General features: G+C 41.7%; 1 protein-coding gene across 7 annotated transcripts in view; it reads left to right on the top strand.

The window, feature by feature from the left end:
- The window catches only part of rusc2 (RUN and SH3 domain containing 2), a 161,683-nt gene extending 147,888 nt beyond the window's left edge, over nucleotides 1–13,795 (top strand). For 5 of the 7 annotated variants that reach the window (XM_067985494.1, XM_067985506.1, XM_067985526.1 and 2 more), the window contains 3 exons: nucleotides 4,758–5,748; nucleotides 9,437–9,601; nucleotides 12,741–13,794. In XM_067985494.1, the coding sequence (XP_067841595.1) occupies nucleotides 4,758–5,748; nucleotides 9,437–9,601; nucleotides 12,741–12,921 (1,337 nt within the window). In that variant the 3' untranslated portion in view covers nucleotides 12,922–13,794. Of the gene's footprint in view, nucleotides 1–4,757; nucleotides 5,749–9,436; nucleotides 9,602–12,740 lie in introns of all 7 variants that reach the window. The other 2 variants (XM_067985520.1, XM_067985532.1) reach the window with 2 other exon arrangements.
- Nucleotides 13,796–15,466: the final 1,671 nt, after the last annotated feature.

Here is a 15,466-nt window from a genome sequence, read left to right on the forward strand (position 1 = left end):
CTGGCCCACTAATGTCTTTTAGGGAAGGAAACCTGCCGTCTTTACACAGTCTGGCTTATAAGTGACTCCAGTCCCACACCTACATCTGGTAGACTCTTAACTGCCCTGTGAAGTGGCCTAGCAAGCCACACAGTTGTATCAAACTGCTGCCAGCAGTTCAAGAAGAAGGCCCACAACCACCTAGGGATGGGCAATAAATGCTGGCCTTGCCAGCGAGAACTACATCCTGAGCATGAATAAAAACAGTTAGCTAAATGACAACCCACAATTATTTACACAGTTCACAGAGAATGATTTTATGGTTCTCTTTGGAAGTTCCAACAGCAGCATTGGTAAGCCATCCACCAGGCATACAGCACTGCCACAAGCACCAGCGCTTGGAATTTCAGTGGGGGCTCTCCCAATCATCTGCCATAACTTTGGCAACGGATTGGCAGAAACTAAGGAAAAAAAGCGGAAACAGCCAATTCCCCAGGGTTTCTGCTCATTTGCCGCCAAAGTTACAGAGGATGATCGGGAGAACTCTTGCGGAAATTCTACCCCCAGTTTAGAGGTAAAGAGTTAGGACAAGATAGTTCAGGGGAAGGAAACTTAACCAATTTTTAAATTTTTCAATTCTCTAATTTATTAAAACCTTAATGTCAACACCACTGTGAGCAAGAAAAGCATGTATTTACAAGGCGGAATTTTTTCAACATTTTATTCACTATGATATAAATACATGCTACATGCATTTCCCCATCTTTAAAACTTCACATGGCAAGGCACAGACAGGAAATTGGACAAGAATAGTGTTTTGCCTAGTTGTTAAACAACTAAATGTTCGATTTTAAAATGCACGATTTAACATTACTTAATGAATGTCACAATGTCAGTTCTTACATTTCTTGCTTTTGGGTGCAATACTGTAATATACATAAGATAGTGTATGTGTCTTAAGAACCAAAGAACACAAACTTAGAAGGTGATTTTTTTGCCTCACACTTGAAGTTAAGTGTCATCAAGGGTTAATGGCTGTAGCCAGTGCCATTTGCTGTCAAGCTGTTCTTTGCTTCTGGTTGTAAGTGGGCTCCCTCCTCCTCTGACAACGAAAAAATTGTGCCCAGAATGAGAAGGTCCTGAATGTGACATGAAGTACAGTCCCCACCACTTATACAGTCCACATTTATCACGGGCAGCCACCTATATCGGGCAAGTGGTGCTAACCATTTGCCAGTACCACTACATTCAATTACAAAGGCGTTGTTTATAACACATTAAGCGCCGGCTATTTCGGTCAGCGGCGGATCTAACAGTGGTTATTACTGTTGTGATAATGGAGTATGTAACCAGAGACAAGATATGGGAGGTGGAAGCTTTGCCATGTTAATGTTTACACGTTGCTACCAGTCATCGGCTGATGCTGATAACTTTTGTACTCCTCCAGCACATTTCAGAGACCTCTACACTGTACGTAAGTTTTCTGTGCAATAAACACAATGATTAAGGGTATCAGTTTTAACAATAAAATGCTTTTGAATTGATTAGCTCTAAGTACTATAACAAATACACACAACACTTACTCCGATATGTTCTCTCGCGATTTACCATCCCCTTCTTATAGGGGGCAAATCATGTTAACACTAACACTCCCCCTAGAAGCGGTGAGGACTGTATCTGCAAATTGTAAACAGATTACCGTGTACTACTGGCAGGACTTGCCCAGTTTGCTCATTACCCCCTCTAGTAAAGCACTCCTTGAATCTACGGTGAGGTCGCCTTCTTCCTAAACATTTATTGTACGTAGGGCATGGGAATGGAGAATCAAATGAAAGCTGCTGGGATTTAAAATCAGGTCCTGTGATGTGGGTACATTGTGTTTGTGGTGTAATTATTCGTATTAGTGATGTCATCATGCCGTTGTGTGATGTATGTGCAGCGAGTTCCAGAAGTCTCAATTAAGTCATCATAGTAAGGGGCATGATGACATCACTAATACAATGTGGCGCATCGTAGGACTCACAAAGACCAGAAAGAACTCAGGATTTTGCAACTGAGATTCAGGAGGCAATCGGTTTTTTTCTGATCCACCAACCCAGGAATTTGTAGGTGGAATTCGGGAAAAACATATGATGATGGTCCCTACATATAAACCAGTTGTATAAACTACTGTAGTATTACCATTTTCTAGCAAACTGCACTATTTTTTTATATATTGGAACTTCACATATCCTGGTTCCTTACTGTATTTTTTAGCTCCTGACAAAGAATTCAAAGCCAAATAGCTAGCTGTGCATAACAAATTTAATAAATTTCTGATAAACACAAAATATAACATTCCTTCAACAAGGTAATGAACAGTCCTGCTATAAAATCTTGGGGCGTCATTTTAGCACCCGCTATCAGGTGCGTTCCTGGCGGGGGGGTACCGGAGCCCGCCCCGAACCCGCGCACTTCCGGGTTCCCCGCTGACGCGCGGCGTGTGCGCGCAGCCCCCGCTGGTGGGAATCCCGCAGGCAATTAAAGCCAGCGGGGTTCCACTTGAAGGTATTTATTTAGGTATTTCAGGTCATTAACTGACCTGATTAAGGGATTATGTGGGATTTTAGAGCAAACTGGGACTGTTTCCCACACTGGGGGAAACACTCCCAGGTCAAATGGATGTGTTGCAGCTGTCAGCCTGTGGCAGCTGCAAAGGTCCATTTGACAGGTGGGGGGGCAGACCCTCACCCATTGCAGGAGGCCACTCTGTCACTTGGGGCAAAGTTTGGCCTCCACCACCCTCCTCCTGACAGTCAAAGTCACCAACCTGCAGACTTATCCCGGGGTCCAGAGACATGTACCTACCTTGCGGACCCCCTCAGATGTACATCTTGCGGATGGGGGCCGCCGTAGCTGCAGTCATGACTTCCTCGGAGGGCGAACAGCATCACCAGCCTCACCAGCCTCGCCATCCACGCCGTCCACCTCTGACACGTGGAGCTCCACAACAGAGTGCTGTGACACATCCACCTGTACAGCAGGAAGGAGGGCTACCGCAGAGAGAGATGCGTCGCAGAGGGCACTACCCTTGCCACAGGGTCCACAGACCGAGGCTCAGCTTCCTGGACCTCTCTGAGCAGCAGTGCACATGGAGGCTCAGAGTCACTCGACATGTAGTCGTGGACATCTGCAGCCTCTTTCATGCCAAGCTGCTCCTGGCTGGCCCGAGCACCATCTCCTTACCTGTCGCTGTCAAAGTCACCACTGCCCTCAACAACTTCTCATCCGCATCCTTCCAGGGTGCCACCGGGGACATCGCCGATGTCTCTCAGTCGTCTGCGCAAAACAGCCCTGCAAATACACCTACACCCTCTCTGCAGTGACACAATGGGTGGCATCAGTTGTGGGTCCTCACAGTGATACTCAGGAGAGGGCATTATTGCACAAACCAGACAGGATTCGCGAAGACATGGCAGTAGTGGTGCCAATATAATATGTAATGTGAGTTGGTCAGAAATTCAATATAAGTAACACCCATGACAAACCCACAGACACCCTTGTGCATCCCCTTCATGCTCACGACACGTTTGCCTTACGCTGCCTACTGCACATATGTGATGCATGCCCTGTGGCTGCAGCACAGGTAATGGCAGGTTGAGTGAGGCTGGCCATGAAAGAGATGCACGAGAGGGTCAGTATGAGAGAGAGCCATGAGATTGTATGAGGATTGGGTTGAGTGGTAGTGGCGGGATGAGTACTGGCGAGGTGAGTAGGTGCAGGTAAGATGAGGATGAGGTTTGAGTGGGTATGAGGGGTGATGTGACAGAGTTGTGTTGGCAGTGCTGAAGGAGATGTGGGTGGGGGCAGTGATGTGGCAGACGGAGTGTAGGGGAAAGACTACGTGTACTCACTTTGGCTGACCTACTGAGGTCATTGGAGTGCCTCCTGCACTGTATGCAGGTGGGCGATATGTTGGTTGCGCTGGTGACCTCCTCTGCCACCTCGAGCCAGGCCTTCCTGGTGGCAGAGGCAGGCCGCTTCCTCCCGCACGCCGGGAGGAAGATCTCTGTTCTCCCTCTCCTCCTCACCCCATGTATTGATACCTGGAGTGAGGCATCATTAAACTGGGAGCAGCCTTCCCCCTGGGCTGCTCCATGCTGTAATTTTTGCTATTTGTTGCAGCATCTGTCAGTGGAGGACTGCCCCTTTAAATAGAGCGCCTCCAGCTGACAGATCGTACTGCGCGTGCGCAGCCCTCCCGACGCGCAGATCAGCAGTGGGGAACCCGGAGGACCAGGTAAGTGGATCCAATTAGTGGATTGTCTGCTACAATCGCGCGGGAAACTGACTAATTTCACCGGGCGCGTTACCCACGCGCCCGATAGCCCCCCCGCCGAGAACCCGCAGCCCTGCTAACATCGGGCCCCAAATTGATGTCTGTTTTTGTTTAATTTATTGTAAAATATTCACCTCACACCTTGGAGCCATGGATTCGAATCCTAGCAGAAGCCATAATCACCGAGGTTGTCACACTTGTCATCTAGGTTCTTCATTGGGGAGAGGATCTTTATGATATCAAACTAGCAGTCCCATGTTAGTACCCTGCAAAGAGTAAATCTGGTTTGCATACACTCATGTATTATTCAAGCCTGTAGAGAAACTGGTGGTATTGTTGAATTTTGGCTTACAGGGGCCTATGTGCATACTTGTATAGCAGCATTTTTCCCCCTCCTGTGGAGTGTTTCATGTATTGAAAAACTAAACTATAACACTAATTGTTTCTTCTCTTTTGTTAGATATTATCGGAGTTCACTATCTGCCCACTGGTTTCCTAGCACTGTCTCACAGTGTTTGCCAGCCACTGTTTGAGGAGCTCCTTCTTTTATTGCAGCCTCTTTCATTACTGCCCTTTGATTTGGATTTGATGTTTGAACACCATGTTATTCAAATGAATAAGGAGCAACAAAAGAAGAAGGAACAGCTCAAAGTCAAGCAGGACCTCTTGCAGTCTGTGCACTCCACCTTCCAGCTGATGAGAACCAATGGCAGCAACGATGGCAGTAATGTGAGTTTGGGACCTAAAAAGAACAGTGAAGGCAAATCAGAAAGAATCACACACAGTGCAGCTACACCAAAGGGTGCAACAGTAAGAGATGCAATATTACTGGATAAACAAGATGACGATGTGGAGAGTGTAGAAAGAATGAGAAAAGAGAAAGTAACTGAGATGAAAAAGGACAAGCAAGCAGGGTGGTGGTACCAGCTCATGCAGAGCTCACAGGTATACATTGAAGGTTCTTCAGAAGGATCAAAGTTTGTAAAATGGGAGAAGAGAAAGAAGCAAAGTACAGCTGCTGTACCTCTACGATTAAGTATAGGTATGGAGAAAGGATCACTTCAAGAAGGTGTTACAGAAGGAGCAGAGAATGGGTCTATACCTGAATTACAAAATTCGGACATTTTCAGTGTGGCATGCAGTCAGATTGAGTCAAATGGAGTGGCAGCAGTCGCTAAGGAACTTTTAAAGAAGACTCAGCCTGAGTATTCTAAAAATGAAGCCAAACCTTCTTGGATGGGGAGTCCTCCAGAGTCTGTGCTACATGAACTTAAACATAGCAAGGTGAATGAAAGCTTGGCTTCACATGATCATGCTGCACAACCAGAAGGAAAGCCAAACCAGGAGCATACTGAGGGCAAACAAGGAATGTGGCTGGGCCGGTTGTTCGGTGCAAGTGTAAATCAGATGAGAAAGGAAGAGTCACGGCTTGTCAAATCACAGAAAAGCAGGTGAAACTTTTTAAAAACTTGTTTTCAGGATGTATGCAACCCTGGCAAGGCCGCATTTATTGTTCATCCCTGCGCATATTAGAAGAAGTTAGGGAAGAGATAGCAGAGGCACGATTACATACATATAAAATTTCATTCGAAAAGGGAATAGTGCCAGAGGACTGGCAGACAGCTAATGTTATTCCTCTATTTAAAAAGGGAGCTAGAACTAGTCCAGGTAACTGTAGACCAGTTAGCTTAATGCCAGTGGTAGGAAAGATAATGGAAATTTTACTCAAAGGTGTAATAGAAATACATCTAGAAACCAAAAATATAATAGAGTAGTCAGCACGGATTTCAAAAGGGAAAGCCATGCTTGACCAACATTATTGAATTCTTTGAAAAAGTAACAGAAAGGATAGACAAGGGTAATGCGGTAAATGTTATATATTTGGATTTTCAAAAGGCCTTCGATGAGGTACCACGTAGTAGACTCATGACTAAGGGTCAGAGCATGTGGAGTCAGGGGAACAGAAAACAGAGAGTAGGGGTTAAGGGTAGCTATTCAGACTGGCAAAAGGTAGGAAGTGATGTTCCACGGGGATCAGTGCTGGGACCACTGTTGTTCACAATTTACATTAATGATTTGGATTCGGGAATCGGAAGTACAATTTCAAAATTTGCAGATGACTCCAAATTGGGGGGCATGGTTAATACAAAGGAAGAATGTGTTAAAATGCAAGAAGACATTAATAAACCTGCAGAATGAGCATGTAATTATCAAATGAATTTCAATATAGATAAGTGTGAGATGATGTATTTTGGAAGGAAGAATAAGGAGGCCACATATTGCTTGGATAATAAGTGTCTAAATAGGATGGAGGAGCAAAGGGATCTAGGGGTACAGATAACAAATCACTGAAAGTAGCGATGCAGGTTAATAAGGTCAAAGAAAAGGCAAACCAAGCACTGGGGTTCATTTCTAGAGGAATAGAATTGAAAAGCAGAGAAGTTATGTTAAACTTATATAGAACCTTGGTTAGGCCACACTTGGCGTATTGTGCACAGTTCTGGTCTCCATATTATAAAAAGGATTTAGAGGCATTGGAGAAAGTGCAAAAAAGATTCACAAAAATGATACCAGAACTAAGAGGTTATACTTATCAGGAAAGGCTGAACAGGCTAGGGCTCGTTTCTCTAGAAAAGAGAAGACTGAGGGGTGATCTGATAGAGGTCTTTAAGATAATGAAAGGATTTGATAGGGTAGACGTAGAGAAAGTGGGCTATAAATTGGGCCGTGTAGCACCCATTTTGTAGGCGCTACACAGTCCTAAGGACCCAAAATGGGTCCAGAATGCGCATGCACGCTTCTAGCGTGATGTGCGCCGGACGCCATCTTGGTAAAGGCGTTTGCGCACATGCAGGTAACGAACGCCGGCAGCATGTAAAGTAGGGAGAATGTAGGTTAGACCAGTGTGCAACGATGATTTAAAGGGACAGATACGATTTTGGAACTCAATGCGCCAGCCAATGCACTGTCTTAACCTCGCACAGCTGAACAGGTCGTAGACGGCCTAGAGGACCCCCCCCACCAGCGCTATTTAAAGGGATCATGTAGATGTTGCAGGTTAGTTGCTGGAGTACTGCTTCTGGCTGCTGATGCATTTGTATGTGTTTGTTGAAGCTTTCTATATTTGGAGAGAGTTGCTATAGTATATAGAGAGTGGTCTGGCAGGTCCTGCATTACTGTTAGTGACATTTACAACAGTGTGCTGAACAAGATTTCTGGCAACCATGGGTGACCTGCTAGGGCTCCTGCTGGGCATTGAACAGGACTGGGGCTAATTCCACTTTATCATTAGAAATTTACAGAATCATACTGACAGATGTGACAGAAATTTAGAGAAATAGTTACACTATTCCTGCATTCATTAGCGCATGGCACTGGAAGTAATCCAGACATTACTACCTTTGAGGTCCTGCTTTTTAACTTCCTCCCTAACTCCTGAAACTCTGACTGCAGGACCTTAACCCTTTTCCTTCTTATGTCAGGCTGGGTGAGTGGGCGGAGATTTGGCAGATGCAATACAATATTGGAAAATGTGAGGTTATGCACTTTGGCAGGAAAAATCAGAGAGCAAGTTATTATCTTAATGGCGAGAAACTGGAAAGTACTGCAGTACAAAGGGATCTGGGGGTCCGAGTGCAAGAAAATCAAAAAGTTAGTATGCAGGTGCAGCAGGTGATCAAGAAGGCCAACGGAATGTTGGCTTTTATTGCTCGGGGGATAGAATATAAAAACAGGGAGGTATTGCTGCAGTTATATAAGGTATTGGCGAGACCGCACCTGGAATACTGCATACAGTTTTGGTGTCCATACTTAAGAAAAGACATACTTGCTCTCGAGGCAGTACAAAGAAGGTTCACTCGGTTAATCCCGGGGATGAGGGGGTGGACATATGAGGAGAGGTTGAGTAGATTGGGACTCTACTCATTGGAGTTCAGAAGAATGAGAGGTGATCTTATTGAAACATATAAGATTGTGAAGAGGCTTGATCGGGTGGATGCAGTAAGGATGTTCCCAAGGATGGGTGAAACTAGAACGAGGGGGCATAATCTTAGAATAAGGGGCTGCTCTTTCAAAACTGAGATGAGGAGAAACTTCTTCACTCAGAGGGTAGTAGGTCTGTGGAATTTGCTGCCCCAGGAAGCTGTGGAAGCTACATCATTAAATAAATTTAAAACAGAAATAGACAGTTTCCTAGAAGTAAAGGGAATTAGGGGTTACGGGGAGCGGGCAGGAAATTGGACATGAATTTAAATTTGAGGTTAGGATCAGATCAGCCATGATCTTCTTGAATGGCGGAGCAGGCTCGAGGGGCCGATTGGCCTACTCCTGCTCCTATTTCTTATGTTCTTATGTCATTGGTTCCCACATGGGCCACAACTTCTGGCTGTTCCCCTTCCCTCCTCAAATTGTTCTGCACCCTCTCAGTGATGTCCTTTATCCTGGCACCAGGGAGGCAACACACCATGCGGGACTCACGCCTGAGGTTGCAGAAAGACCTATCTCCCTGACTAGCGAATCCCCTATAACAATTGCATTTCTACACTCTCTTGTGCCCCCCGTGCAGCTGAGTCTCTCACGGTGCCGTGGATTTGCTCCTGACTGCACTCCCCTGAGGTGTCATGTTCAGTGCTTTGATTGTTTTTCAATGAAGGTTTTATACGGATGTATTAATAGATCTTTGTTTCAAAAAATGCACCTGTTTCTGTCATAGCTGTCAGTATGATTCTGTAAATTTCTAATGATAAGGTGGAATTAGAGAAATGCGCGAAACTAAAGAAGGTTTCTTAGAATTGTAGGATTTTTTGCATCAAAGTTTATAATTTTATTGTTGTTTCCTGGGTTCAGTTACAGGATATTTGTAACCTGGAAACAAACTAGTATAACACCTTGACAATATTTAACCAGATTTTAAATCATCTTCATAAAGGCTTGCTCCTTGTCAGACACTGTTAGATTGGACACTAGGTGAAAATGTGCTGGTGTGAAAACCTTCGTTATGAAGCTTGCCTAAGCTGAAAGTAACTCATCCCCGGTGAGGTGGGAGTGGAACTTTCTGGCTCTCATCTGTAGTACAGTAATGCTATTAAAAGCACTGAAATGTTTTATTTTAATTAGTATTTTGCATTCCTTTTTCTCCAGATTACCTTCTGGCTGGCTAGGACTTGATAAATCTGTATATGATCTAATGGTGCAGACCATGGCAACTGGAAAATGGAGAGGACCTCAGCACATAGCAGAACAAATCGACCCACAGTCTGGAGGTAGTCAGCCAGAATCTCAAGAAACAAAAGCTCAACATGAGCGGTAGTAGTATTTACATTATTTTTCTGAATTTGGGTCGTTACGCATTCCGTGTATTAAGTAACTGGCTGGATTTGTTACTTCAAGTAACAAGACTAGCTTCTCTGATGACCTGGTGAGTATAGGCACTGTTCAGTACAGCACTAAGCCATACAAATCAGAAGTTCTCAGGTTTGTTGCTCAGTCAGTTTTGAGTTAGTTGATTTCAATGAGAAAAGTAGTTGGGATACTTCAGTTGCCTGATCGTTCATCATAACACAGTCCTCTAACATTAAGTATCAGCCTTGTGGCTTTCCTCTGAAGAATTGGTGCTTTTGGGAAAGGAAAGAAGGGAACATTAAGAGAGAACATTGTAGGAACAAAAAGCAACCCATTTAGCTGCTTGTGTTACTGAAGTTACTATGTGCAGATTAGATGTTGGTGGGACAAAAACGTGTACTTGGAGTATAATACCTGTAAAAAAAAAAATTTAAAATAACTTCAGTGTATTTGTTTGTTTTATTAATAAAATTAGAGCACTTACTGTTGGATTTCATTCTACACCATTTTCCTAACTTATTTCGCACTTGCTTCTTCGGCTCAGACATTATTCTCCAGCCAAGACAGTACAGGCATGTGACCTCTTTTAAGGACTCTGGCAATGCCTATCTTAAGGCAGACAGAAACAGATGCACCAAAGCATACCAAATTGTCCCCTCAATCCTTTCCTGTGAAGAAACATTTTGGTTCCTCCCACTGACACCATAGCTGAGATAAAGAACTGGCTATGTGAGGAATTATAGACATAGACCCTTGGCACAGCATGTTGTGGCATCAGTGTACTGCACTGCAGCATTAAGATTTTTAAAGTAAAATGTTGTGTTGGGGCGGCGCGGAGTTATTAATCTTATTACTTTTCTGATTGATCCAAAAAATTGTTGCATGCACTGTTACATGCATAATCCCACAAGTTTATTTAATTTTAAATGTTTCCAAAGTAACCCTAATTTTTTTTTTGAAGGACCAGCCTTTAGCTTAGCCACAATTCTAGGTCACCAATTATCCTAAATATTTATACCTAAAAATTTTGACTGTTGTACTGTTGGCTTGTTGAATTACAATAATGGTACATTTCTTGGCATCAACATTTATGGAGGATGTATAGTGTACTGAATTTCCTTGTAATCTTAAATCTTATAGAAGATGATATCTGCGCACTTGGCAGTATGCCTGAATCACTCCTTCTTGCTCTGTTTCATACTCTAGAATTTCTGACTAATTGTAGTTTAGAAGCAAATATTTTGTGCAGATCACCTCTGCTGTGACACTATGAAAGTTCAACTTCATTGAATGATGGAGGAGGAGTGCTGGCCACAATGAACTGTCCGATGCTGGGGTACCCCAACTGAGATTAGCTAACTCAGCACAGAGTGAGAATCAAATCGAGTCCTTCGATATGACTGATATTACAATTACTCACTGAACAATTTGGGAGCTTATATAATCTTTTTAAATTGTTGACAATCAAAAATATTAGCTGAGTAATTTTAGCTGAGAACCATTACCACTATTTGAAAAATAAAGCTTTGAGATGTGGCCCTGAGTTCTGTTTAATTGATTAGATATAACAATACAAAGTTTGATTCATTTTTTTGGTCTGTAAAATTGTCAACTATGCTGGCATGACTAGGATCAAAGGTTGCAGTTCGACAGGAGCCAGTGGTTCACATCACACATAATAAAATCACAAATATAGTAATGCCAGTTGGTACTGCAACGCAGCCTAGCTACACATAAAAACATAAAAATCCTATCCCTAACATTGAACAGTTTTTCTAATACCCTTTCCCTCCTATATTTTTCATTTTATTAAACTTCATCGGCCACTTATATTCAATATTATCTTTCTTTATATTTGTTGTGTAAAACGACCTTTAACCACCTGTTCTGTTACTTTTTTCTGTTTTAAAGTTTTCCTCAAGTGCAGCGTCACAGGCCATCTATGTAAACGAGCATTCTCTCCCTATAACTGAGCGTGCCTTCACCTGCCCAATATCTAGGTCAATGTAGTGAGCCCAAATGTCAAACAGAGAAATCTTGTCCCTCTGTTTCAACTTACAAGATGTATCATGTACTGCCACGTGGTTTCTTTAACTTCAGAAAGTGGAAGATAAACACAAACTGATTAATGGTTTATTGCTCAAACCACAGTCAGTAAACAGATAAATGTATTAAATACAAACAGTAGAATTACAATAATTAAAGACTGCTGTTCTCAGAATATCAGAAACAGCAAAGGAACATCTCCTTATGTCTGTTTGCTCCCAAGAAGTCTTGGTCTTGCCTCGAAGCTTGATGGATTCAGAATCACTAACTGGGAAGAAATCAGCCTCAGATGGAACATTCAAAATCCTTTGAAGGCTTATCCAAACTAAGGACATTAAGAATGTCAATCTCATAACTACATTAGGTAGTCAGCCATTCACATGAATCAAAGTGGCATTTGCCTAGTCAAATACACCCGCCAATTAAACATATACCTAAAAAAGATGTCTTGGATCTTAAGGTCGGTGAACTGAATGGCTTGACATGAGGCCAAACTATACTGTCCTACCTGATTGCTTCTGTAATAATCCAATTGTTTGCAACAGAATTTTGAAACACAATGGACCAGGCATCTGATCAATGAATTACTAATTACATAAACCTGCTTTATATCTTGGGCTGTTGTGTATCGAAAGGGCTGATCGTTTTCTGTAAGTGAACCTAAATTTTTCCACCCCGCATGTGCCGTAACAAAGGGAAAAGAAATAAAATAATACATTCTTCTCTCCATATTCACTCTCCTCCATTATTTCTGCTGGCATATCATATGCTAAAAAGTGCAACTGCAACAGAATTTCATAACTGATCAAACTGTATAGGAAAAATTACAATTCCACAAATGTTTCAGTTGAGAAAGACACAAAAATATTCCTAATGCATCGACTCTCAAATATTTGTAGAGATCACAGTTTTTCTTGCAAGGCTTTTAGTGATTGACTGAAACGTTTTAACACAAAAGTGCAGAGTGGGGTGGAATAGTCGAGGAAAAATCATTAATATTGAGCTCTGTGATTTGCATTCAGTTTTTCAGACACTTTTTTACTTTTTTTCCTTCAAGAGAAGTGAAAGCACTTTGCCATCATATAGCGACCGAAAAAGGACAACTCAGCTTTAAAAAAGGTGACATTCTGAGAGTGATGTCAAAAGTGGATGCAGACTGGCTGCTGTGTGGCCTTGGTGCTGAACATGGATTAGTACCCATTACATACGTGACTCATCCAGAAGATGAAGATTATTAATATGAATGCTCGATGGATAGTGCAATTTTAATTGAGGTGGGTGGGGGAGGGAGAGAAAAAGTAAAAATTGTTGACTTCAGCAAGATTAAATTGAGCAGAAGAAGCACTAAATTGCCAATATTTCTTTGCTTATTACTTTATTCTTCATTGAGTGCATTTAGTGTACACTTTAGAACCCCAACTAAATAGAATATATTGCTCATCAACTAATTCTTATTATAGTATTGGTGACTATAAAGCATGCATGGCACACAAACATTTGTTCTAATTTTCACATGCCTTTAGTCGTAAGCAGCTTTATATTGACAGACTTCCAAGTAAGTGGTACAGAACTAGTATATATATATATATGTTACAGTTTATATTATTTAATAATGTATATCAAATTTTCATTTAAAATGGTTTAAATCGCATGAATTTGTGAAGTACAAATAACAGGCAGTATTTCTGTTTGTGAAAGACAGTATTGGTGCCTTGATTGGATCTTGTAGGGCGACTTAGCTGCCTACCCTTGCATTGCCATTCTATGAGAATGTTTAATGTTTGAGGTAGTGTAGGAATCAATGAAAATATAACAATTTGTAGTAATATATACCTCTGGCTTGTATATATGCAGTCGAAGAAGGTACACCACATTTAGTTTTATTTCCAGATATTATTTCAATGTGTATTGTATTATTTATTTATTTTGCATATTAATAAAAAGTGCTGAAATGATGGCTTGCGATATAGTGGGTGTAATGTAATCCTTTGCAAGAAATTGCAGATAATTCTTGGTCAGTGAACACTTATTTACTTTAAACATTATACACCAATCAAAATGTAATATTTAAATTGGTCAGTGAGCTTTAAAGGAGCTATCTGCAGTAATTAAAAACCATTAATATATCCAGACTCTTCTTGAATATTCTCTGTTTTTAAAAAAATCACGTAGTTTTTAAGATTCCCAGCTTTATGGAATAAGATCTCCAAAGTGCTAGTCTATACCTACATACATTTAGTGTCGTAACCAATATCCTTGTATCTGTATAAATATATATGGAAGTCTTGCATATTGTATGCATCTGTAGCACATCACAACTCAAAACTGGTTGTCATATCTTAAAGTGTCATGTCTGAAAAATGGTGGTAAGGCAAAACAATTACGATCGATTGAAATAACCAATATGTGTTAATTGTACTGATTGGCTGAAGTACTTCATTGGGCACCTATTGAGAATTTAAGTGTGAAGGTAGGGGCATCCCACACAATCTTCTAATCATTAATTTTATGTGGGACAAGCTGAATTCACAATGGCCCAGAATTTGCTGTCAAAATAATGGTGAGGCTAACGGCGCTCACTTATTTATGCGCAAATCGTACAGCAAATTCAGGCAAGGGCAGATGCGCAATTAAACTTGAAAATCCAGAAGTTGCTGTCCAAGATGCGATGCTTCACTGTTAGCTTCGTGAAAACAGCATCTCGCTGCCTGACTCACCATTGAAATGCATCGAATGCCATGAGGTTCTTGTACTTGTACAGCAGATATGAACTAAACTCACCGCAGAAAATTAGGGCTTGTCCAATTCAGTCTAAGTACCCTTTCAACGATGTGATAAGTGTTAATTACTGCCAGTCAACCTCTCTGGCACTGAATATTAACTATTACAAGTGTGGAATCTTATTCCTTCAGGTTTTAATTGTGGTTGGAGATTTTTTAAAAAACATTTAAATTACATGTTTTTTTACTTTTTCTTTCTGTTTTTTTTCTCTCTCTTAATCCAATCTTTCTTTCCCTCTCTACCTGATTTGACATTGAATTCATTATTCCAACTTACACTTCCTTGTTCAGACTCTGCGCTGTTCATTTCACAATCGTTCAATCTGATTGGTTAAGGTGATACACAGTTGCTCGCCCTGTTCACTCAGATCCCAGATGCCCTGTAGAGGGCTCCGCACCATTCCCACCTTGCACTTCCAGTGCAGAATCTGATGGAAATTATATGGTCAAGGTCAAGTTTAACTAAAGGCGGGTGCCGTTCGTTGACCAGCTATAGCAAATTCTGGGCCATTATGTGTTCCTGCCACCTGAAGCCCTGTGTCGGAAGCACTAATTCATAAAATCCATCTCTACAGTAGATGGAAAGTAAAATTAGCATTAAAAAGGATAGTGACCTGGATTTGTTATAATACTTACATTTATAAAGCACCATATTATGTCAAAATGTTTAAAATCGCTTCACACAATGAATTACTTTGGAAGAGTAGTGACTGTTGTAATGTTGGTAATCTTGGCAGCAGTGTCCGACAAACAGCAACGTTATGAATGACCAGTTCATGCTCAACTGAACTACTGGATCAAATAAATGGGACTTCGGTTTAATATTTCTTCCAAAGGGTAGCATTTCCAACGATGCATTAATCCCTCAGGGCTACATTCCATAGAATTACAACGAACTTACAGCACAGAAACAGGTCATTCAGCCCAACTGGTCTATGCCGGTGTTTATGCTCCATATGAGCTTCCTCCCACCCCTCTTCATCTAACCCTATCAGCATAACCT

The sequence above is a fragment of the Heptranchias perlo genome, chromosome 1, assembly GCF_035084215.1.
Source record: "Heptranchias perlo isolate sHepPer1 chromosome 1, sHepPer1.hap1, whole genome shotgun sequence".
NCBI classification, from domain to species: domain Eukaryota; kingdom Metazoa; phylum Chordata; class Chondrichthyes; order Hexanchiformes; family Hexanchidae; genus Heptranchias; species Heptranchias perlo.